The sequence below is a fragment of the Ceratotherium simum genome, chromosome 9 (assembly GCF_057802395.1).
Source record: "Ceratotherium simum simum isolate JZ-2026a chromosome 9, ASM5780239v1, whole genome shotgun sequence".
Lineage (NCBI taxonomy): Eukaryota > Metazoa > Chordata > Mammalia > Perissodactyla > Rhinocerotidae > Ceratotherium > Ceratotherium simum.
Genome location: NC_141908.1, coordinates 42,808,186 through 42,833,719, shown reverse-complemented (window position 1 = coordinate 42,833,719; position 25,534 = coordinate 42,808,186). Strand labels below are relative to the sequence as shown.

The 25,534-nt window shown below is 36.5% G+C and overlaps 2 protein-coding genes across 2 annotated transcripts in view; one reads left to right on the top strand and one right to left on the bottom strand.

The window, feature by feature from the left end:
- Positions 1 to 25,028, top strand: part of IFIH1 (interferon induced with helicase C domain 1) — a 55,692-nt gene extending 30,664 nt beyond the window's left edge. The window contains exons 5-16 of the mRNA XM_004428259.3: positions 65 to 285; positions 7,847 to 8,057; positions 9,001 to 9,218; positions 10,401 to 10,517; positions 13,051 to 13,174; positions 13,716 to 13,967; positions 14,343 to 14,602; positions 16,976 to 17,125; positions 18,609 to 18,770; positions 22,055 to 22,245; positions 22,760 to 22,853; positions 22,955 to 25,028. Of these exons, the coding sequence (XP_004428316.2) occupies positions 65 to 285; positions 7,847 to 8,057; positions 9,001 to 9,218; positions 10,401 to 10,517; positions 13,051 to 13,174; positions 13,716 to 13,967; positions 14,343 to 14,602; positions 16,976 to 17,125; positions 18,609 to 18,770; positions 22,055 to 22,245; positions 22,760 to 22,853; positions 22,955 to 23,134 (2,180 nt within the window). The 3' untranslated portion in view covers positions 23,135 to 25,028. The remainder of the gene's footprint in view (positions 1 to 64; positions 286 to 7,846; positions 8,058 to 9,000; positions 9,219 to 10,400; positions 10,518 to 13,050; positions 13,175 to 13,715; positions 13,968 to 14,342; positions 14,603 to 16,975; positions 17,126 to 18,608; positions 18,771 to 22,054; positions 22,246 to 22,759; positions 22,854 to 22,954) is intronic.
- Positions 6,753 to 6,988, bottom strand: LOC147916281 (ubiquitin-like). The gene is given in 2 exon segments (XM_087434944.1): positions 6,753 to 6,796; positions 6,799 to 6,988. Coding segments are annotated over 2 exon segments (228 nt in total). The 5' UTR covers positions 6,983 to 6,988.
- Positions 25,029 to 25,534: the final 506 nt, after the last annotated feature.

Sequence of the window (25,534 nt, the reverse complement as noted above, 5' to 3'; positions counted from 1 at the left end):
CAGGCTTTCTAGCCTTAGTTATGTTGTCCATTCCCTTATTTTTCTTCCTTTTAACTTCCTTCAGATGAAGAGAATGTGGCAGAAAGAGCATCCCCTGAGCCAGAACTGCAGCTCAGGCCTTACCAAATGGAAGTTGCCCAACCAGCCTTGGAGGGGAAGAATGTCATTATATGCCTCCCTACAGGGAGTGGGAAAACCAGAGTGGCTGTTTACATTGCCAGGGATCACCTGGACAAGAAGAAAAAAACATCCCAACCTGGAAAAATTATAGTCCTTGCCAATAAGGTATTCAAAATGCACATAATATAACATTGTTTATTTTTGTTTTATTATTCTGAAGCATTTGTATAATGACATTTGGAACAATGGATCACACAGATTTAGTTTAATTAGGAGTAATATCAAAATAAGTAATTTATTTTATTTTAAATCTTTGCTTTTCCAGTTATATGTAATATCTAAGTTATTAGCCTTTAAAACAAAATTTTCCGTAAGACCAGAACATTAAATCAAATAGCTGTAACTTACGTATAAAGAGTATATTTACTCAGATATTCTTTAAGGTTAACTGGTACTAATTTAAGTCATCATGGCATGTAAAGATAAATTATTTCAAAATATTACTGGAATCGGGGGTCAAATATTGTCATTTAGAGTCTCTTTAACCATTGACCTTTGGTCAAAGGTGGCAAGTACTCTTTGTCCAGAATATATGTAATTTGATTTGAAGATAAAGAGAAAATTAAGTAAATATTTGACTGATCTATATCTAGTTAAATAGAAAAATAGATAACTAACTTTCAAGATTACATATATCAGTATATATATCATAAAGATATATATATTAGTTACATTAAATGCAACTATGATTTTTCTTTAATAATTCATGTCTTGGGGTATTTGAAGGCCAATCTTCATAAACAAGTATGTGTCTCCTTCACTGTAAAAGAAAATCTGGTTATTTGAGCTTTATTAAGATAAATGAGAGTTTATTAATTTATAAATTTGTAAATTGGAGATATTAATCTTTACCATTTTATGGAGTAAAATTGAATATACTTTTCTATCACCAGAAACAATCGTTTTTCCTTTACTTATGGTAACTAGATTCTCATCTATTCCTTTACAGAAAATATAGTAATAGATTACACACCTTTCTTATATTTTGTGGGTTTCTATTATGCTAAAAGTTTTAGTTGCAACCTGCTTTTCAGTACTAAAGAAATGTGCTCAGAATCCGTGATCTGAATGATTTCCATCATGTATTTCCACATGCATTTTGTATGTGTCTACTGAGTCTGAAGTCCTCTCCTTTATACTCGTATGCCCACTATTATTTCTTTTGTGATAATGGTCATATGATTAGAATTTATTTGTCTATAGCCTGTCATATGTTCCCTTTATTAAAGATATTATCTTTTGGAATAAAACAAATCTAGCTTTGATTACTATTTCTACCTACCAGTAATTTGACTTTGGACAAATTACTAATGTCTCTCACTTTAGTTTCCTCATCTGTAAAATGAACAAAATAATTCTATCTAATATAGTTGTTCTAAAGTTTAAACCAGATAATCTATCTAATCTAGGAATAACTCAGTAAATATTAGTTTCTTCTCCCACTCCTTTCTCATCACCTTCACAACGAAGGAAATGGAATTCCCTCACCAGTGAACAGCGTCTTAAGTGTCAGATCCATAAAAAGAACAAAGTTAACTGAATTCAAAACCACTTAAGCTGACATTCTTAATACCGTTTGAATATTCTGCTATATCCTCAAACTCAGCCTCATCACCTCCCAGAGGGCTCTCCTTCCCTATTTATCTCTGTCTCTTTATCACCTCCTCCAAAGCATGTAGCCTCAAAACCTAGGAGTTATTTTTTATTCGTCTGCTTCTTTTACTTTCCCTATCAGGTCACAGCATCATAGTATATTACAGTTGAAAAGAGGCCCTCAGGATCCAGCTTTCGTCCATTGCAGAGTGGTTCTCTCACCTCTGCTGAGAAACTTCTAATATAAAGGAGGTCTCCCTTCTAAGAAGACAGCTTGATCCATTCTTTGAACAACTGACACTGTTAGAAAGCCCTACATGTATTTACCAAAATCTGTTTCTCTGGAATCCACACACATTGGTTGGAGTTCTTTCCTCTGTGATTATGCAGAATAAGTCTTAATTCTCTTGCTTTATGACAGCCCTTCTCACAGAGAAGGCAGTGTCATGTGGCTCTTAAGATATTTTTCCTTGTGTTCTATGGGATAAATATTCTCAGTTGCTTTAACTGTTCTTCGTATAACATGGTTTCCAGACTTTCCATCATCCTGAGTGCTCCTACTTTTCAAGACATTTATCTAGACCCCTCTTAAAACACAGTGTCCAGAGCTGGACAAAAATACTATAGATATAGTCTTATCAGTGCAATGTAGGAAAGACGAGTTGTGACACTTAGCCCATGACTGGTTTGCCTTTGTCACCGGTGCTGGCACCCACAGACTCTTCTTGAGCTTGCCATGAACTAAAAAGCTTCAGTTCCTTTTCATTTGAAAATCTGTTAAACTAGAACTCTCTTGAGTGATTTTTGTGCAGTTAATTTTTGAGCCTGAATGTAAATACTTATGTTTGTTTCTTCATATCATTCATGTTGATGATCATTTCAGGTCTCATGTTTTTATTTGTGTCTAATGCACATTCCTTTCTGTAATCACTCCTTCTCCTCTCAATTCTATATTCTTGTCACAAATCTTTCATCCCATTGCATGTAGATGATTCTGTTAGTCCACATTTACAGCCAGGTTTAGATGTTAAATTATCCTCATTAATTATTCATATTCTTTACATTATTGTGTAGACATTTAAGGACATGAGTCTAATTCCTGACCTGCTTTCCTGTTATTTTTCCCTAAGAATTACTAGAAATCCCTACACTAGTTCTTCTATGTAATTATTTACTAATTACTAAAGTAATTATCTACTTTATTATCCCATTTCTTTGAATTTTAAGGTAATTTCAGCTTTAATTCTTTTTGACTGAGTCGGGAATCTCTGGCTCAGTAAGTCTACATAACCTGCATTCTGTGTTTGGCCCAATAGCATGGTATTATAACCTTTGATCTAGAAAAGAGAAATCCTGTTCCCTAACGCCATTTACTTTCATCTCCCTTCCTCCATCCTTTCCAAAGTTATCGCCTTCAAATTCGAGGAGAAATGAAAACACCACCTGTGTTCCCAGACTTTCTGTTTCCTATCTAGGGCTTCAACATCACGAGAGATGAATCCCAGGTTCCTTCAGATGCTGTAATGCAGCCCCATATGATTCAGCAGAAGTGGGTACAGTTGGGTTTGATTAGTCTTGGCAGGCACTCTGTCACATCTCAGGAGAAGGCTCCAAGAGGACCACACACCTCCCAATTAGCCATGTCAGACTTGCAGCTGGCTTTCTCTGTGTGCTTCAGTAGGAAGTCAGCACCACCGAGAGTGGGTATCAGGATTTCCTACACCTGCTACCTCCTGTGACAACTTCTTCTTGTTCTGTAGACCAGAAGATGCTGCTTCTTTGGAAGGTCTTGAGTCATCCTTTATGGGAGAAGCTCAGGATTCTATGTCACTTCACGGTTTAGAAATTCTTATTTCATTCAGCAACGTGAGAGTATCTAAAGACAAATCAAATACAGGTCCTGTCCTCAAGGATCTACAGTCTAGGAAATTAGAGATGTGTATGAATAATATAATAATTAGTATTGTATTACTCTTTATAATAATAATTATTTTTATTGTATCTCATTAATTCCACACAGCTACTCTATCACGTAACCATAATTATCCCCATTTTACCCATCAGAAAACTGAGGCTTTAATTGGCCTGTCAGGGATCATCCAGCCAATAAGCAGCAGAACTGAGACTTGAACCCTTTTCCTCTGAGGTTAGCTGGTCTTCTCCTTCCGCCATACTCTACTGCAAGGGAAAAAAGGATAGGTGAGATATCAGGGAAGTTTTCTGAGTACAGGCAATATGTTAGCCTCTATTTCATTTAATTGTCACAACGACTCTGTCGTAGGTTAACATTATGCTCATTTTATTAACATGTAAATTGAGATGATTGAAATGATTAAGTAACTTGTCCAAAGTCACACAAGAAGTAGCTGGAGTGGCTGTTTTCAGGGCTGACTTTCTTTCCTCTGAGTCATGCTATCTCCTTCTGCTAAATTTGATTTCCATTCCCTTCCTCAGAATCTTTCCTTCTGACTTCTTTCTCAGATTATTTCTTCTATCTTTATTATTATTTATTATTTAATTCATTTAAACTAAAAACAAACAAACAAAAAAACAGTTCACTCATTTCTCCCACCCCCAGCCCCTGCTTCTGGCAACTACCAATTTGTTCTCTGTATCTATGAGCTCAGTTTTTTAAAATTAAAAAAAAAAAAATTTAGATTTTCCATATAGGAGAGGTCATATGGTATTTGTCTTTCTCTGTCTGACTTATTTCACTTAGCATAATGCCCTTGAGGTCCATCCATGTTGTCACAAATGGCAAGATTTCATTCTTTTTTATTGATAATAATATTCCTTTATATATGTGTGTGTATATATATATATTTATATGTATATATTTCTTTATCCATTCATCCATTGATGGACGCTTAGGTTGTTTCCATGTCTTGGCTATTGTGAATAATGCTGCAATGAACATGGTGGTGCATATATCTTTTTGAATTAGCGTTTTTGTTTTCTTTGGATAAATACCCACAAGTGGAATTGCTAGATCATATGGTAGTTCTATTTTTAATTTTTTGAGGAACCTTCGTACTGTTTTCCATAGTGGCTATACTAATTTACAGTCCCACCAACAGTGCACAAGGGATTTCCTTTTTTCTACATCCTCACCAACACTTGGTATTTCTAGTCTTCTTGATAATAGCCATTCTAACAGGTGTGAGGTGCTATCTCATTGTGGTTTTGATTTACATTTCCCTGATGATTAATGATGTAGAGCATCTTTTCATGTACCTGTTGGCCATCTGTATGTCTTCTTTAGAAAAATATCTATTCACATCGTCTGCCCATTTTTTTTAATTGGATTGCTGGGTTTTTTTCTATTGAGTTGTATGACTTCTTTATATATTTTGGATATTAGCCCCTTATCAGGTATATGATTTGCAAGTATTTTCTTTCATTCATTAGATTGCCTTTTCATTTTGTTGATGGTTTCCTTTGCTATCCAGAAGCTTTTTAGTTTGATGTAGTCCTACTTGTTTATTTTTGCTTTTATTGCTTTTGCTTTTGGTGTCAGCTTCAAAAAATCACCACCAAGACCTATCTCAAGGAGCTTACTGCCTATGTTTTCTTCTAGGAGGGTTATGATTTCAGGTCTTATGTTCAAATCTTTAATCCATTTTGAGTTAATTTTTGTGTATGGTGTAAGAAAATGGTCCAGTTTCATTCTTTTGCATGTGGCTGTTCAGTTTTCCCAAAACCATTTATTGAGGAGACTGTCCTTTCCCCACTGTATAATCTAGACTTCTTTGTCATAAATTAATTGACTATTTATGCGTGGGTTTAATTCTGGGCTCTCTATTCTATTCCATTGATCTATCTGTCTGTTTTTATGCCAATACCATACTGTTTTAACTTCTGTGGCTTTGTAATGTAGTTTGAAATTAGGGAGCTTGATGCCTCCAGCTTTGTTCTTCTTTCTCAAGATTGCTGTAGCTATTCGGGACCTTTTATGGTTCCATACAAATTTTAGAATTTTTGTTCTAGTTCTGTGAAAAATGCTTATATAAGAGGAATGAAAAGAATAGTTCTACAAAAATGAATCCGACTTTGTGGAAAAGAGAGAGGAGCTGTGGTTCTCAAATTTTAATGTTGCATGGGAAGCTTCATAATAGTGCAGGTTTCAAGACTCTGTCCCCAGAGATGGTCCCTAGATTCAGTAGTTCTTGGGTGAGGCTCAGGACTGTGCATTTTCCGAATCTCTCATGTGATTTTGTGGCAGGTAGATCAGAGACTTTACTTTGAAAAAAAAAAAGCACTAACTGAAAGCTTCTCTCTTTATTTTGTCCACCCTGTGTTATTTTCTTTCACTTATCAAACTTGATTATTGATTGTAAGTCCACTTTGCTTCCTTGAAATTCATGGATTCCATTTTACAATCCCCCCACTTTCAATCTTGGAAGCCTTAGTCATTTCTACTAATAATACACTTCTTCATACACTTTCTCCTCACCCACAGGGATCAGCCAGCCCTCATTTTACACATAAGTGAGGCTTGCCTCAAGATAAAAGGTGAATAACACATACCCTACGGACCAGTGGAAAAGTAACTGCTGATCACATTATCAGAGAGTTACATTATGAGGAATATTAATGCGTATTCTTTGATACTTGCTGTTGAAACTCTTCCTGCCAACTCTCTATTTGTCACAGTGTACACCCCTGGGCTTCCGTTGTATAAATTCTTCTAGGATATGACCTTCAAGATGGCTTGCTTATTCCTTTCCCCTAATCCAGGAGGTATTCTGAATGACTGGTAATGTGTAGCATTGAGGTGTCAACTCAGCCACCTCCAGCAGACACTATGACATAAGGACTTTTTTTTTTTTTTTTTTGCTACCATGCAACAAAACCTTTATTAACATTTTAAACAGGCTCAGCTTTTACTGAAACTGGTAATTTCTAAACTTCAATTGGGGCAAATGGCTAGAGTGCAGAGTAATGCCATCATTGGGCAGTGTGAATGCGAGACTGGAGAATTAACAGCCACCCCTCAGACAGAGGATCAGGTGCAGGGTTGACTCTGGAGGTTGTAGTCAGAAAGAGTGAGGCCATCTTCTAGCTGCTTGCCTGCAAAGATGAGCCTCTGCTGGCCAGGGGAGATGCCTTCTTTATCCTGGATCTTGGCCTCCACATTCTCCATGGTATCACTGGGTTCCACCTCCAGGGTGATGGTCTTGCAGGTCAGAGTCTTCACGAAGATTTGCATTTTGACCTGTTAGCAAATGCCAAGACATTGTGAATCGCCAATCAGGTCAAGGCACCTCAACACCAACACATTCTCACTTGACAATGCTAGTTGCCTCTGAAACAGTTTCCACTGCTTTTGCCAAACCTGTTTGCTATTTTGTTCTTTCTCAGCCACCAAAGCTGTTCCAGTAGTCCATTCCTTCACCTCACATCCGTTCTCCTAGGCAATGCCTTACCTCCTCATTTTTGGTTCTCAGCTCCCTCCAATCCTTTAGACATGTTGCCTCTGGCCTGATCCCAAAACAAACAGGAATTAATCAACTTTACAACACAATTCACAAGGGTCCTGTGAACTGTTATATAAAATTTAAAATACTCTGCTTGGTGTTCACAGCCCTTTGTAGCTCGGCCCTGCTCTACAAATTCAAAATTTATTTCTTATCGAGACTTAGTTTCAATTTATCTCCTTGCAGCTTACAAGATTTAAATTCCTTCTAAAACTGTCTTTTGAGCAATCAGTTGTTTTTTCCTCTTTGCTGTCGCTTTGTATGTTTCTATGGGAGAATTATTATATTGTGTTGCAATAATGTGTTTTGTTTTGTTTAGTCTTAGTCTATGTGCTCAATTAGATTGAGCTCCTGAAAATTATCAACCATATCTTAAGCATCTTTGTGTTCCAGATACGATGTCTACATCTAATAGGCATTCAATAAATGCTTATTGACAGATGAATGAATGGAATGATGGATAGGTTGTTATGCCTAATTAACTGATAATGTAAACACCTCTGATAATGCTTGATACATAGTAGGCCTTTGGTCAATACTTCTTTTGCTTTGACCTTGCTCTTTTTTTTTTTTTTTTAATTTTGGTATTTTTAAAGGTACCGTTAGTTGAACAGCTCTTCCGTGAAGAGTTCAATCCATTTTTGAAGAAATGGTATCGAATTACTAGATTAAGTGGTGATACTCAATTGAAAATATCATTTCCAGAAGTTGTCAAATCCCATGACGTTATTATCAGTACAGCTCAAATCCTTGAAAACTCCCTTTTAAACTCAGAAAAAGGAGAAGATGCTGGTGTCCAGTTGTCAGGTTGGTTGAAATGTTTATATTTGGAAAAGGAAGAATTAGTAATAATATTAGTGATTGTAACAGAGGCTATATTAGTTAAATAATTCTCTACATGTTGATTAAAAAAAGATGAACTTTGGTTTAGATTGTCTTTCGTTGCTTGAGTTTTCATTTAAACCCTTCTACTTCCTTGGGGAAAGAAACAAACAAAAAATTTGATAAGTTTTTTTATAGGATCACTTTATTCTGCATAAGAATATCATTATTAAATCAAGCACTCACTGGACTTTTCATTTACTTCTTATTTGTAGGTACTGACATGTTCTTTTTTATATGCTAGTGGATCCTGTTAGATCTGCCTTCTTCTCCATAGAATAAAAATACAATGCTTTCTATTTTGAGGGGGATGGGAAGAGAAGGTATGCGAGAGGAAGAGAAAGAAGTATAAATAATCATAATAATGAAATGCAATGTTAAAACAAGGCAAAATAATCCCTCTTTAAATAGTGTTGTTTTCATTTGATATAGTAAAAATTAAAATTTACTAACTTAAAATTAAATATTTTATTAAAGAACAAAAGTATAATCCTGAGAGTTTTGGGAATAAACCACGGTTTGAATTCCATCCCATAACACTCTTTAGATCTATAAACTTTCCGAAACTCATCTATTAAACGGAGATAATATCTAATAGGAAATATCATTTCCTATTAGATATTATCATATCATTGAATATGATTGAATATGATATCATTAGATATCATATTCATTGATATACATGAACTCTGTATGTACAGGTGACTAGGATAGGTACATTCCCCTCTTAAACAGTAGAAGAGGGCTGTGCCAGTATTCTGCCCAAGAAATGACATCCCCACAGCAGCTCAGTTGACTAGCTTAAAGGTACTTTTTTCACCGTACCTTGCTGGTATGGACGAATGAACCATCTGAATTTTCTTTTAAGACTTTTCCCTCATCATCATCGATGAATGCCATCACACCAACAAAGAAGGAGTCTATAATAACATCATGAGGCGTTATTTGAAACAGAAGTTGAAAAACAATAGACTCGAGAAAGAAAACAAACCAGTGATTCCCCTACCTCAGATCCTGGGACTAACAGCTTCGCCTGGTGTTGGAGCAGCCAACAAGCAAGCCAAAGCTGAAGAACACATTTTAAAAGTAAGTCATTAGCTTTATGTGTAACCAAAGAAACCAAAGCTAAAACACATGCCAGTGCTACTTGGGCTTTTTAAGTAAGGTTAGGTCCAAGTGCCATGCAGTGCATGAAAGAAGGTATTCAGTGATCATCAGTGAAGTGAAATCTGTTTGCTTTAGTTAAAGTAAATATACTCAATCTTCTACAGAACAGTAACATACCTTAATAAATAACTATGCCATGGAACAATATCACAAAAATTATGGAGAACAGATATAATTAATGAAAAGTTGGGACAAACGAAACACTTTCTTTTAAATATTTACTCCTATTGTTAAACTCGATCTATTTGATATGGAAATATGCATAAACTATGAAAGTTTCTAATTTTCATACTTGCTCCATGAGTTTCAAAATTGCATATTTTCTACCGTGTCTTTTTTATTCTGTGTGATTCTCATATTCTGTGTATTCAAATTAAATGGGAAAATGGAGATATGAGAATCTTTATTAAAGATCTATTACTTGTCAGCTGCCCCAAAATGATAACACCACATCAAGTGCTATTGTTGATCTCAAGTGTTAAAGGAATTCAGAGTAACCTAAGATGTGTGTTGGCACCAAGGCAATTGCGTTTGTATTTTAAGTCCCTTTCTTTAAGTTGAATTCAGTAAAAATCATGCAGAGTAGACAAAGGTACAAGTTTTGGTTCCAAGATACAATTTATTACTGGGATTAAGAACTGACTCCAATCTAGATCCAGGCACAGGAGCTTCAGCTGCTCCTAGCATTGCACTCCTAGCATACACACTTTATGTGTAGAAGAGGGTGGTAATATAATCCAGTGATGTCAAGATGACCTTTAAAATGCCTCAGGTAATATGGTCATCTCATAACCATTCTCTGCTGATCTCTGCAATTTGCTATATTCTTTCCATGTCAGTTTTTCCAGCTGGAAAATGGAATTTAGGGAATGAAAATAAATACACTTCTTTTCTGGAATTATCTACCAATTTGATTTAGAAGGTCCTTTTTACTCTATCAGGATAAACGTTATTGGTTAATGAGATCCACAGTAAAGCAATACTAAAATGTTATATTTAGCAAGTCGTGCTGTCTGTTTCTTACATGAAAAAGAATTCTACATTGAATCAATTGAAAGGGAAAAGTAATTATTTGAATATCGAAAAATGTCTCTTTTCCAGATATGTGCCAATCTTGATGCATCTACCATAAAAACCGTGAAAGAAAATATTGATCAACTCAAAGATCAAATAAAGGAGCCATGCAAAAAGTTTGCAATTGCAGATGACACCAGAGAAGTATGTGCTTAAAATTTTATGTTTATTTAATTGGTGATACCATACTCAACTGAAAGAAGCAAAGATTATTTTATACCTACTATCTAAACAATATTATTTTAAAGTTTTAGCAAAGAAGTTGCAGGGTTTTTTTTTTTTTTTTTTAATTGATATTAGGCAGCAAAGCACTACTGTGAATTCTCTCTTTCATCCTGCTTTTAATCTTCTGGTTTATATGAACAGTAGCTCAGTAATTGGTTTACTATATATGAGCCTTGGAGGATGAGGGTGGGAGGGTTGAACAGCTAAGCTAGATGGGTTACCAGAGATTGTTTTATTCTTTTTTTGCTTTCTTGGTGAATTCCAGGATTGGTTTTCTGATATTCCACAGATCCATTTTGTTGTTACCAGATTACAGCTGACAATGATAGTGGGAATCCTACCTAATTTACCTATTTACTTTCTTAGGAAAATACTTACATGGTAAAGTGAAATATTTACTTTAATTGTGCTTTTGCAAGGAATGTTTTAACTACAGTGTATAAAAACTGTGACAGAGTTAGTTTGAACGTTATGGCCAGGACATTATGTTGATACTTTCTTTCGTAAAATTTTAAGAGCATGATAAATTTTAGCTATATGTACTTGATAAAAAGTATAATCATTGAAAATCTATTGGGGCCAGCCCCGTGGCTTAGTGGTTAAGTGCACGCGCTCCGCTACTGGCGGCCTGGGTTCGGATCCCGGGCGTGCACCAACGCACCGCTTCTCCGGCCATGCTGAGGCTGCGTCCCATGTACAGCAACTAGAAGGATGTGCAACTGTGACATACAAGTATCTACTGGGGCTTTGGGGGAAAAAAAAAAGGAGGAGGATTGGCAATAGATGTTAGCTCAGAGCCGGTCTTCCTCAGCAAAAAGAGGAGGATTAGCACAGATGCTAGCTCAGGGCTGATCTTCCTCAAAAAAAAAAAAAAAAGAAAAGAAAAAGAAAAGAAAATCTATTGAAATCATTGAATCTCCTAAAGATTCTAGGATTAAATGATAAGAAACATGTGTAATGGATAGTAGTTATGTTTGAAATGTAGTAGGCACTAAACCAATGTTAGTGACCAACCTCCATAGATTTTTCTTGAAATTTTGAAAAAAAGTAGTATCTATTCCAGCTGAACTGGCACATTTGAATGTACTTCAGTTTCCTTTCCTATACTTGTTCATGTTTACTTGATAAGTTTAAATGCATGTTTCTGCTCATAATCCTTAAAAAAAAAACTAAACACAACACTTTCAGGATATTTTTTAAAAAGAATCTGCCATCTTCCTTTTTAACTTACTTAACTTTTGGTATACTTTTTTTTTTTTTTTTTTTTTTTTTAAAGATTTTATTTATTCATTTTTTTCCCCCCAAAGCCCCAGTAGATAGTTGTATGTCATAGGTTCACATCCTTCTAGTTGCTGTACGTGGGACTCGGCCTCGCGTTGGACGGAGAAGTGGTGCCTCGGGGCGCGCCCGGGATCCGAACCCGGGCCGCCAGCATCAGAGCGCGCGCACTTAACCGCTAAGCCACGGAGCCGGCCCTGGTATACTTTTTAATAAGTATAACACACATACAGAAAAGTAGAAATTCATAAGTATACAGATTGCTGAATTTTCATAAACTGAACACATCTGTGTAACCAAAATCCAGATCAAGAGACAGAACATTGTCAGCACTCCAAAACCCCTCAGTGCCCTTTCCAGTCACCATCCCCCAAAGATAGACACTATCTTGACTTCTCACATCAAAGCTGAGTTTTCACTGATTTTGAATTTTCTATGAATGAAATCATATAGTATGCACTCTTCTGTTTCTGACTTTTTTCAAAACTCTACCACTTAACTTCTATTTTGGTAGAAATCATACTGAAACCAGTTCTTCGAAGAGGAATGTTTCTTTTTTGTGTAGTGTGAGGAAGACTGGCTCTGAGCTAACATCCATTGCCAATCCTCCTTTTGCTGAGGAAGATTAGCTCTGAGCTAACATCTGTGCCCATCTTCCTCTATTTTGTACGTGGGATCCTGCCACAGCATGGCTTGATGAGCGGTGCGTCAGTCTGCCCCAGGGGTCCGAACCCAAGAACCCTGGGCTGCCGAAGCAGAGCACGTAAACTTAACCTCTAGCTACGCCACCGGGCCGGCCCCTGGGGAATGTTTCTTAAATTGGATTGCAGGCTTTCTAAATAATTGTGGCATTACTTTAATATGTTTTTTTTAAAAAATTATTATTAACATTCCGGGTTTATATCATTCATTAATTTTATTTTGGTAAAATTTTTCAGTTGGAAATTTCAGAAGGGGTTTACAGTGTTGGTGTGAGTGTGGTTTGAGAGTAGAGGTATAAGAGAAACTAATAAAAAATAAATGTACAAAGAGATGATCAGAGATTAACTGGTTACTTTGTCTAGACAAAGATTCTAAATCAAATTTATTGTAACATGGAAATTATTTTCACAAACATAATATGATTCCTTTAACAATATAAACATGTGAGAATAAGTATATAATTTATTTTTAGGATCCATTTAAAGACAAACTTCTGCAAATAATGACAAAGATTCAAACTTTTTGCCAAATGAATCCAATGTCAGATTTTGGAACTCAACCCTATGAACAATGGGCCATTAAAATGGAAAAAAAAGGTAATTTGGATTTTGACCTAACAGTTTATCCCACGTTTATGCCAAGATTTCAGATGACTATATCACATATTCCCAAGCAAACTGAAAGCAAATGTAACATCAAATGGAATTTCTCTGTTTTAAATAGGAAAAGGATAAACATGTTACAATTCCTTTTCTAAGGAAAGAAGCACCAATTCATCCATTTTCTCTTTATCTCCAGAGTCTTTCACTTATTATATATTTAGATTATTAAGATAAATATTAACAGCTCTATCTCCAAACACAAACTCAACTCATATGTTTTTCATGCAATTCCTCTGAGTCAGCATGGATCAGGTATGTATTCTTACTGATGCAGAACTCAAGCAACAAGTCTAGGAGCTGGAAAACTTGCCCCCTCTTAGAGCTCATGAAACATTTTAAGTCTTAACTTGCCCATCTCAAAAACAAGGTAAAGCCTATTTTGGAGTCAGTATCATAAACATATTCAAGTCAACAGCACAATTTTTGGGGGTGTGTTTGATCATTATTTCACTGTACATAATATATTCTTTCATAGCTGCAAAAGAAGGAAATCGCAAAGACCGTGTTTGTGCAGAACATTTGAGAAAGTACAATGAGGCCCTACAAATTAATGACACAATCCGAATGATTGATGCATATAACCACCTTGAAAGTTTCTATAATGATGAGAAAGAAAAGAAGTATGCAGTCCTAGAAAATGCTAGTGATGAGAGTGGTGATGATGGTGATGAAAAGAAACCTTTGGAACTGGAAGAGACAGATAGATTTCTCATGACTTTATTTTTTGGTAAGAATCTATGTAACATTTATTACATGGTCTCATGCATTTATCTCTTTGACATAAACCCACTGCTTCTCAAGAGCTCTTCAAAAGGCCCTCTTAATCTTTTATTTTGAAGGAAGAAATCCCACTCATTGGGGCCATTTCTAATTGATATGATCAGATTAGCTGTAAGTTGCATGATCACAATCAATCATTTGGTCATCTGGTTTTATTGTCAAGATGACTGCAATAAATTTATTAAACTAGTCTGATCATTAGATATAGCACAAGATTAACTGTAGTTGAGCCACATCTTAGTCCATCATTACATAAAATCTTCCAGTGTAATTATTATTCACATATAGTATTTTACTAATTTAAACTAATTATTTCTTAAAGACAACAAGAAAATATTGAAAAAGTTGGCTGAAAACACAGAACGTGAAAATGAAAAACTGACCAAATTAAGAAACACCATAATGGAACATTATACAAGGACTGACGAATCAGCACGAGGAATAATTTTCACAAAAACACGACAGAGTGCATATGCCCTTTCCCAGTGGATTACTGAAAATGAAAAATTTGCAGAAGTGGGAGTCAAAGCCCACCATCTGATTGGAGCTGGACACAGCAGTGAGTTCAAGCCCATGACACAGGTATAAACATCCTTCTGGATTTCTTTTCTTATGCTGTTACTGCTCTTCGCAAATTAGTTGTAGTCTTTTTTTCATCAATTCTCTCACCGCCCCACAAATAATTTTACATAATGAAACATTTGTTCTTGAAAAAAATATGAGTTTACCAGCGATCTAATCTGTGGTATTTGACAGGCTAAGCATTGTCCTAGGAGTCATTTTTTTCACATATTTGGAGGAACTTTCTAAATTGAGTTTCCTTTGCAAAAATTATTGACATTTAAACTTAGTAACAAAATGGAAAATAGTTACAATATAATATCAAGTGGAAAAATCATATCCCCATAAAAATGTGTGCATTGTAATTAGAGCTATGTAAAATATGTTTGCATAGGATGAGATCTGTAAGGAAACTTGGAAAAATTAAGACATTTGATGTTAGAGATTTGGAACTATGAGAGATTTTCTGTTCCTTTTTAAGATTTTTAGTTTTATTTTGTTTTCATTTCGTTATATTGCTTATCGTGTGCACGGAAAAAAACACTTGGGAGAGAAAAAGGGCACTTGGAGACATTACAAACATGGATGAAACAATGATGGCTTGTTAAAGTAAACTGTTCTTCTGAAGTCATATTGATCCTGAGTCTTGCTGGACAAGGGGGCACTTCAGTTCTGTTATGGTCATCATCATTCAGTCCAATGGAGCAAATTAAATCTATTTTAGTGTTAGCTGAAAAGAAATAGTTCTTGAAATTGTCCACTATAATTCTCGTTATACTCTCTACATGTACTCTTGTTAAAGTTGCCTCTAAAATTTATGCCAGAGAAAGTATTGTTTTCCTTGGGTAAGGAGCTTACTTTCTTCTTTGAGATGAGAACTAGTTTACTTAATATGTTTGCTTTTTTGTCCTAGCTTCCAGGAAGCTCACAGGCAAAATTGAAGTTCAGCCTCACAGCCTCTGTGTTAATATTTACAAGTAATACATCTATAGTCTTTCACTTTTGGTTTTGTTTTTAAGTTTCTATTATGTTAGCTTTAGTGTTATGACTTTGATTGTATGTGGCCTCAGCTCCTCTTTGAAAAGAGACAGGGTCAAATGGAAATTGTGTTTTCAAGCTGCGTTTTGCTCCTTATCCATTTCAGACTTGGGGCTTGCATGCCAAAATATAGAACACACCCCTTTTCTTACTCCCCACATCCTCACTTTGTAAACTCAGTTGGACTTACTCATTGGGAGAGGAGTTAGGCATCTACTTGATGTGACTTCAGGGTCTGATGCTGTGTCTGAAATTCTCATTATTAAAGTTACTCCTTTGAATGAAGGCATAGACATCTTCTACTAAAATCCAAGGACATATAAGTTTTTATCAGTGGATGTGAGTGCAAGAGGGAGAAATTCTCAGAGAAGAGTGGAGAGGGGGTCTTCTGCAGGATTCCCAGCATTTAGGAGTCAAATAAAGACACCTACTGCCTCTGAGAAGAAAGGGAAGGGGCTAGGAGAACACACTGTTATTCTGACGTGTTTATTTTTGTTTAATATACGGGGGCAAAAGATAGTGTGACTGTGCGCCAAAGGCCGACTGGACCAACAGCTTTGATGAGAGTGGTTATGAAAATAAAACTACACTTGCCATATCAGGCTAGGTTTATGCTCACCCGTTCTTCCTATACAAGGGCCAGAGTCCATATTTTAATTTCTTTGCTTATATTAACTTTCAAAATTCAGATTTTTAAATTTAGATATAGTTGTTTTGATAACTTTTTCTTTTCTTTTTATTTATATCATCCCTTTGAACAGATGATATATATACTTGTTTCAAAATTAATAAGGTGCAGGGCACGCCACTGTCCTCCAGTCTTCTAGCATCCTTCCCTGGAGGCAGCCAGTGTTTTCAGTTTTCTACATGTCCTTTCAGGAATATTCCATACGTTTCTTGCTTGAATGACTCTGTTGACTCAAAACTCAACAATCTTTAAAAGTGTCACTGCCTCTTATTCTCTGAATGTTAAAGATTCTGAAGTTAATGTAGTGAAAAGCAAAGCCCATTTTAGTTTCTCCTTGCCTTATCCTCTTTTCAACTAAAAGCATCTCCTCCTTTTTTCCTCCCAAGTCACCCATCAATTTATTTCCTTGGCATAAATGATGATCTTCCCACCTCCAGACTGGAGGATGGAAATATTTTTGTTATTGTGTGGTAATCCCAGATTGGAAATCAAATGTTGTCTCACCATCGTGTCTTTGTTCAATGCCAAAAACAGATGGCAGCAAATCCGTGTATGAGCTAATCCTTTGATTTACACTGACCAGTTGTAATTTATTATTTCTTCTCCTAATTAGAAGATTTTAATGTGTTTAGCATCACAAAATTTAATTTATTAACATGTTTCTACAGAATGAACAAAAAGAAGTCATTAGTAAATTTCGCACAGGACAAATAAATCTGCTTATCGCTACCACAGTGGCAGAAGAAGGTCTGGATATTAAAGAATGTAATATCGTTATCCGTTATGGTCTCGTCACTAACGAAATAGCCATGGTCCAGGTACACTGAAATACCTCTAATATGTTAATTTTTGATTTTGTGTTCTTATTTTAATTGTTTTCTTTTAGTAAAACAGCACACACACTTTTAAAAATGTATCTGTTTTCCTACTAAAAGAGAAAGCATTTTGCAATGCATACAAATATCAAAACATTATTTTGCACAACAGAAACTTATATAATGTTATATGTCAATTATAACAATAAAAATAAAAAGAGAAATCTCAAAGAGCTGAGCATTACTGCCTTTTATGTTGTTGTTTAATTCATATGACAACTAGATACCTGTTGTATTTTTAAACAATTCTTCTTTGGTTGTTATGTCTGTGTCCTAAGATTTTTAGGAACATGACACTGGCTCCATCCACAAGAATCAAAATAAGCCTCCTTATTCCTAAGATGTCTGTGAGCCCACAGCTGGACCAGGAATCTGAAGCACAGGGTCCCACAAATGTCTGACAAAGTGACGCACCAAACCTTAGGGAGCTCTGTTCTTTCTACATTTTCTTCCCTTATTTTTTCAACTTTGCTATATATTTGAAATTTTTCATAATAAAATGTTGAGGGGGGGAGATGTATACATGCAAAAAGAGAAAAAACAGCATGATGTCCCAGTTTTCATTCAATTTCACTTTATCTCTTACCCACACTATATTACAATGTAATTGTTACCTTTTGTTGAGTATATACAGGATTTCTGTGATTTATAGATATAATATTCTTCCTGTAAAATTAACTAAAGGATTTTTTCTTCAATACTTTAAATTGCATCCTCCAATAGAAGGCAAGTCATGGAAGACTAAGATAACCAGACAGTCACCAAATTAGGAAGTAATTGTATTTCAGGAGTTGATTTGTTAGTGATTTATTACTCTGAGTGCATTTTCCATGAGGATAATATTATAGTTAATAGTTAGGTTCCTGGGCCAGGCCACAAAATTTTCTGTTACTCAAAAGGTAACTAAACATCATTTTCTAATGAGGACTAGAGAAATTTATCACCATGTTGAGCATGTTTTCAAGGGAAAATGTGCTCAAATTCCAATGTAGGATGCCAGGAACGGAGCTGCACACTCCACAGCCCTGGTGTCAAGGTCAGAGATGCCCGTTCTCCTCATTCATCCCTCCTACCAGGCAAGGGGAGTGGGGTCCCCCAGTGCAAGTCACTGATTATAGTTCGCAGGGTTTGAGAGAGGGGTCCTGGGGAACAAAAAGGCTAGATAGAATGGTATTGTGTTACTGAGGCTTTTGAGGGCCTGTGTGGGGACCTAACCATCATCACTCTAGAACATTGTTTCTGCATTGAAGTGCATTTTGAGTTTCAAATAGCCAACTTGTAAAGAATGGATAATAACTAACTTCACTGAAAATAGAGAGATCATTTGAAGGCTTGGACAGTGATCAATGAATATCATTCCAGGACAAAAATGAGAGAGTTCACAGCAAGACAGCCCTTCATTTACTTGATTTCTTTATGTTCTCAGGCCCGTGGTCGAGCCAGAGCTGATGAGAGCACCTACGTCCTGGTTGCCCACAGCGGCTCAGGAGTTGTTGAACGTGAGACAGTTAATGACTTCCGAGAGAAGATGATGTATAAAGCTATAGACCATGTTCAAAATATGAGACCAGAGGAGTATGCTCATAAGGTATTGTTTTTAGCCCTCTTGGAATTTAGTCTTCACTTTAAAATGTCTGCCTGTGGTTGCCATTGATATCTTTGTGGCTAAGTCTTCAGACAAAAATTGTGCTGAATTATAAGTTCCAGTTTGATGAGCTGTGCTTAGTCCAGATTCTCTCTCTTGATACAAAGAATCAAGATCCTCGGTGGGCAGAAATCATCAGGGAGCCATTCCAGTGGAACCAACCATAAACTTTGGTAATATAAAATTAGGCTGCCCTTGATCCAGAAAGACTAGTGCAATTTACCCGCTTAACCCAATCTGGTAATTTTGGTTTGGTCCAATCTGTTTGTACAGGCCCAATTTTTCATTCCAGAAATATTCATGAAATGCCTACTATATGCCAGGTAAAGTTCTAGAAACAGGGAACATGGTGGCAGACAACACAAATAGACTCCTGCTGTATGAAGCTTATATTCTTGTGTGTACATGGTGAGATTTGAGGAGGAGACACAATAAACAGAAATAAAGCAAGAAATACATTATATAGAGATAAGAGCTGGAGAATTAGACTAGGACGACATGAAACAAGTCACTAGATAGGTACTTTAGATTGGGTGGTTGAGAAAGTTCTCCTAGAGGGAGTGACATTGAGGTTAGCTCTGAATGATAAGAAAATACATAATATGTCGTGTAGCTGCATCTCAATTTACTAACAGTTATTTGAGTTGTGAGAGAAATGCAGTGAAGGAAGAATGTATTTCTACAATATTTCAGGAAATCCCCCATACCACTGAATTAAAGACTGTAACTACTATAATAGCAAACAATCCATTTAGAAGAAAATTCACACCCTTGCATATGGGTGTGAATGTTAGTTTCTTAACATTGGAATTGGCTCTACCCTAAATAGAGTTTCACGAAAGGGATGCTTTCAAATTGGTGTGCATTGCTATAACCAACTCCAAGGTTTCCTGGCCAGGTTTCTACACAAATTTATATTTTAAAACCCTTTTAAATATAAGGCAAACCAAACATTTTGTAGTGTCAAATCAAACATTTGTGGCCTTGCAATACCACTGGAAAGTTATTGCTTTACATTTAATGTCCTAAATGAATGACTCAAGTGGATGTTTTCAAAGATTGATGTTTCAAAACCAGTTGTTTTGGGTAAACTCTAGAATAGTTTCTGGAGTTTATGAGTTTAATTTTTCCAGATAATCTCTAGAACAAGATACAGTCCCTTTGGGGGCCCCAGAATGGACTACCATTTTAGGTCTCCTTTGGCTAAGAGACCTATACTCCTAAAACTACTCCAGGTAGATAGGCTGAGAGCAGGGATAGCAATAATGTGGGGTACATGCCACCACTGCTCTGTTCAAAGCCCCCAGCACACATTGCTACCAGGTCACAGCAGTCTTTTCTTCTGATCTGAGGATCCTTCTCAACACAAGGTTCTGGCAACTGCTAATAAATGATGAGAGTTGACACATAGAGTGAGGTCTATTTTCCACGTCATATACAGAGTTTATACATAACTAAAATCTTCTAAAATCAAATCAGACTTCCAGGAGCAAGTTGAAGATTATACACATTTTCCCTGGCATTGACCCAACAACTTTTGCCACATTATTACATTTTATTTGGACTTAGACTGATTATAGCCGTGCCTTCCATGTATTTATTATGATTTCTTTTCTTTTTTTGCCCCTCTAGTTATTTTATCTTCTTCGCTATCTTAGAGCTATTCTTTTAGTTTCTGGTGTTCTGGTTACATATCCCTACACTGACCTTGGTTTATTTTTAGTTTTTCTGTTGCACTCATAGGTGTTTCTTAATTGCCCACATGTGTGTGGTCCTATGCCAAATCATCTTTTAATCAGCTCACTGAACCATAAATATCTTGCAAGAACAACCTAATTAAACTTTTAGGGGACAGAATACTTCAATTTATTATGTTGTTATAATTTAAATAGGAAATTATTCTTTGTACCTATCTGATTAACCTATGATATGGCCCACAGTTTTGCTTGCAAGGTTTTGTTCTCTTTTCTGCGCTAAATATGACTGCCTTGAATCAAGGCCTAAAACATAGAAGCAAGAGCCAAAGAGATGGGCCATTCAGCTTTGTTCATCAGCACTGATAATTTACCAAAAATTTCCCTTCAGTCTTAAGGAAAACAATGGCTTCCTCTACAATTTAATATAAATTTGTCATGTATGAGAGGTTCAGTTTGGAGGTAAATTATTTAAGAAGCAGGTTTTTCTACTGTGATGTTATGTAGGTGTGAGAACTGGCCAGTGTCTATCTCAAGTTTTATGTCTCTCATAAACTGCATTGTTTCTGTTATGAAATAAGTTTGGCCACTAGCCACAGAACCTGGCGTACAGGGGCTTAAGGGCTTATCCTCTCACATAAAGAATGTGGGCAATCTAGACCCACAGGATAGCTCCATGATGTCATGAGGAAGCCATGACTTCTCTCTCTCTCTTCTCTGCCCTTTTAGTATTTGGCTTCCATTCTCAAAGTCAAAGATAGCTTTTAGAATTTCAACTGCCGCATGCTCATTCTAGGCAGGAAGGAGGAAGAAGATGGAGAAGGCAAAAAGTGCGCATGCCAGCTATCTAATACGTAAGGAGACTTTCTGGACATTCCACTCAATATCTCCTTATGTCTCAAAGGCCACTGGCTTGGAAATGTAGTCATTTAGCTAGCATATTTCCACTCAGAAATAAAATTATAGTTCTGTTCCTAGGAAGAAAGGATACTCGGGGTGGGGGGAACTAGTGGTTTCTGCCACAAATATGTAAAGAGGAGATTGACTAAGATAGGAAAGGGTCTGGACTAAGATAGGAAAGGGTCTGGAAATTACAATGTATGAGGAAAGATGAAAGAAACTGGAGGGCTTATCACAGATAAGGGAAGACTATAGGTAATGTAATAACGGTGTTTAGTTCTTAAAGAGATTCCATGTGGAAGAAAATTTAGACTTATTTTATGAGACACAATTAAAACTAGTGGGGGGAGTTTAGAAGGAGAGACTTTTTTTTGTTGAATATTGCTAAGGACTTTCTCACAATAGAACTTTTCTAAAATGGAATGGGCTGTTTTTTGAACACTTAGGGGTTCCACATTTCCATGATTATAGGAGATTGTCTACTAAATTCTTTGAGGGGGCATTACCTCACTATTTTATTTCTAGACCATGGACCAAGTGTATGTTTTCATAACTGTCTAACAGCTCTGAATCCCAGGAGACTTATTTCAGTGAAACTATGAAAAAAAATTGAATATTTTTTTCTCAATGCAGATTTGGGAATTACAGATGCAAAGTATAATGGAAAATAAAATGAAAAACAGGAGAAGTATTGCAAAGCATTACAAGGATAACCCATCATTAATAAGTTTCCTCTGCAAAAACTGCAGTATGCAGGCCTGCACTGGAGAAGATATCCACGTAATTGAAAACATGCACCATGTCAATATGACACAAGAATTCAAGTAAGTCCAGGAAGACTCAATTTTAAGTTTCTTTATAAGGGGAGAGGCAGGTTGTATTGTAAATGTTCTTGCAAAAAAATACAAATGAGATTCATTATTTTTCGGAACTTCCCCACTTTTAGTCCCCAAATATTATCCCTGTTTCAAATGTCAGTTTTTCAAATATACTGCACTGGGTCAGGGAGGGAGAAGTGTAAGACCCAAAGTCATTTTGATCCAAGGCACATCAGTTTGCTGTATACTCATATTTGTTCTCAACTTTTTGAACTGAAGTCTAGTTAAAATAATCAACAGTCTTGGAAGAAGCCGCAAAAGGCAGCATGCCCCTTGAGAGGTGTGTGTGGAAAGGGGGCATCTGCCTGATGATCTGGGGAGGCAGGAAGGAGAGAAGGAATGAGGTGTAGGATAATGCCAGCATGGGGATGCACTTCAGGTCCAACAACACGTACCCATGGGCTGCATTTGGATTCTTTGCAAATTCTCAGGGATGTTTCTTACTCCTTGATAATTTTAGGAAACTCTACATTGTGAGAGAAAACGAAGCACTGAAAAGCAAGTTTGCAGACTATCAAACAAATGGCGAGATTATTTGCAAAAACTGTGGCCAAGTGAGTAAATTACTGTGGGCTTAATTTTACTTTGCGCCAAAATGAATTCTTAATCGAATGTGCATTTAATTTTTCCTCTCATTGTCTCTTTTGTTTTCCAGGCTTGGGGGACGATGATGGTGCACAAAGGGCTAGATTTGCCTTGTCTCAAAATAAGGAATTTTGTAGTGGTTTTCAAAAATAATTCACCAAAGAAACAATACAAAAAGTGGGTAGAATTACCTATCGTATTTCCCAGTCTTGACTATTCAGAATATTGTTTGTTTAGTGATGAGGATTGACATTTGATTCAAGCTTCTTTTAAAATATTATCAACTGAACATTAATATGATTTTGCTTAATGTTTTTATTGTACTGCAGAACTGATGTGAGAATTAATAAAGTCATTGCTTTACTCTGTGTTGAGCTGTATAGAGGAAGACAGCATATTATGCTTTCAGTTATCTATCTTGGTTGTTGGCAAGGGTAAAGAAAATCTACCAATAATACTCATTAGTGTGGAGCAATATAGTACTGTGGGAAGAATACTGGAGTATAAATGAGGATCCAGGGTACCAATCTCAGTCCTGTCACTGATTGTCAGAATAAAATTAGGCAAGTCAGTTCATCTTTCTGAACCAGTCTCCTTATTGGTGAAATGGTTTTAGTATTATCTACCTTTGCTTTTATTAGTTTTCTATTGCTGCATAACAAATTACCACAAACTTAGTAGCTTAAAACAATACCTGTTTATTATTGCGCATGTTCTGTAGGTCAGAGATCCGGGCAGCATCCTCTGCTTAGGATCTGAGGAGGCTGACATCAAGGTGTCAGCCAGATGATGTTCTCATCTGGATGCACTTGGGGAAAAGTCACTTCCAAGCTCTATCAAGTTGTTGGCAGAATTTGTTGTCTTGCAGCTGTATGACTGGGATTCCTATATTCTTGCCAGTTGTCCACTGTGGATCACTCTGAGCTCTTAGGGCTGCCCTCACCGTGTGGCCTGCTCACAGGCCCTTTCACAGCACAGCTATTTGCTTCTTCAAGGCCTACGGGAGAGTTTCTGTCTCAAGTCTGTGATATCTCAAGTCTAAGATGAAGTCTTAACTGTGATCACAGCAGCGACTGTCCCGTCATCTTCATAGGTCCTGCCCACAGTCAAGGTCAGGGGAGTTTTCAGGGCATATACAGCAGTGGGCAGAAATCCTGGGGGCCATCTTAGAATTCTGCCTCCCACACCAATTGCCCAGTTTTAGTGATTAAGTGATATATATGTATATCTGAAAGCACTCTGAAAAATATGAAGCACCATAAAAGGCGAGGTGTTATGAGGCAGCAGCATCAGGTAGCTTAAGGCTGACTTCCTCAGGCTTCCCTCCATGAACATTACACTATGCTCAAAAACTACCTAGCAACAGGAATCGTGGCTAAATCTAGACTAGTTTTAACACGTACAAGATTACCTGTGTCAGTGGAGATGTCCAGGGTTCACACAGGATTTAGCTGGGAGCAGATGCTGGGTGTTATTAGAGAATAAAGAGAAAATGTCAACCTCTACCCCTCTCCAGGCAGAAGAGTAACTTCTCTGTGGCTGTGACATTTTCAGTGTTTCTGAAGTAAGTATGATCATTTAGAGATAGACACAGGGTCAAGCATTACAGAACATTCTCCCAAGTAGACAAGTAGCCTCTTTTGGAATGGAAGAGCCATATGATCAAGACAGAGCCACACTTGACCATTTTAAGCCATACTTTTCGAGTCTCACAGATGGCCTGCTCCAGGGAGACTGTTACCTCTTATGACTTAGGGGAAGCAAAATGTTGGAGGGAATGAAAAGAAAATTCTTCTGTGGTTTGATGGATTAATTAAGTTCAATCTAACAGCAGCTTCAAATCTTTACTTGATAAGACCTAAGCGAAGATGACTACTAACCACTCAGAGCTCTTGGGAATGCAAGAGGACAAAAGAAGATTATAGTTTTTTTAAAATACTTTTTAAAACTCCAGCTGACTCCATTTAAAGTATTGCTATCTTCTAGAATGTTTTGGAAACTATGCAAGAAACTAAATGTATAAAATAGCTAAATGTACTACTGTAACATATGTACACTGTTTTTGAGCTGTCAACAAATATCAGGTTTTTTCGTCTGTTTTCCAGTAATTTTTTTCAATAAAGAAGAGTTATTTATACTTCAAAGTTTTAAAGTACGTGTTTCAAATAGCATAAAATTTAATATGTGATGGTACCTGAAAACTCCAACTGTGATGCATGTATTTCATTTCCAAACAATTGTAATAATTGCAGCACTTCGATTGGTAGTTACTGAACGGTTAATAATTGTAACATTTTAGAGTCATTTATAAAATATGCTCATGACACATAGACATCAGTCTGCAGTTAGAATGCCCGAGTTTTAGTCCCCAGAAAACCTGCAATTAGTTGAGTGACTGAGCAACCTCATCTCACAGGGCCTGTGTTTCCTCTCCTGGAAAATGAGACTAGATTAAATGATATCAAAGGTCCCTTAGAACTCTAGCATTCTCATAGTCCACGCTTCTGGATCCCTGGCTGCTTTCATTTTAAGACCTTGTGTAAAGACTTATGGTAATATCAGCTGTGTGCTAAATATCTGCCGAGTACATTACGCATTTGAAGGGAGCTCATATCTGCTCAGGGCACTGCAGGGGTCTCACAGAACAGGT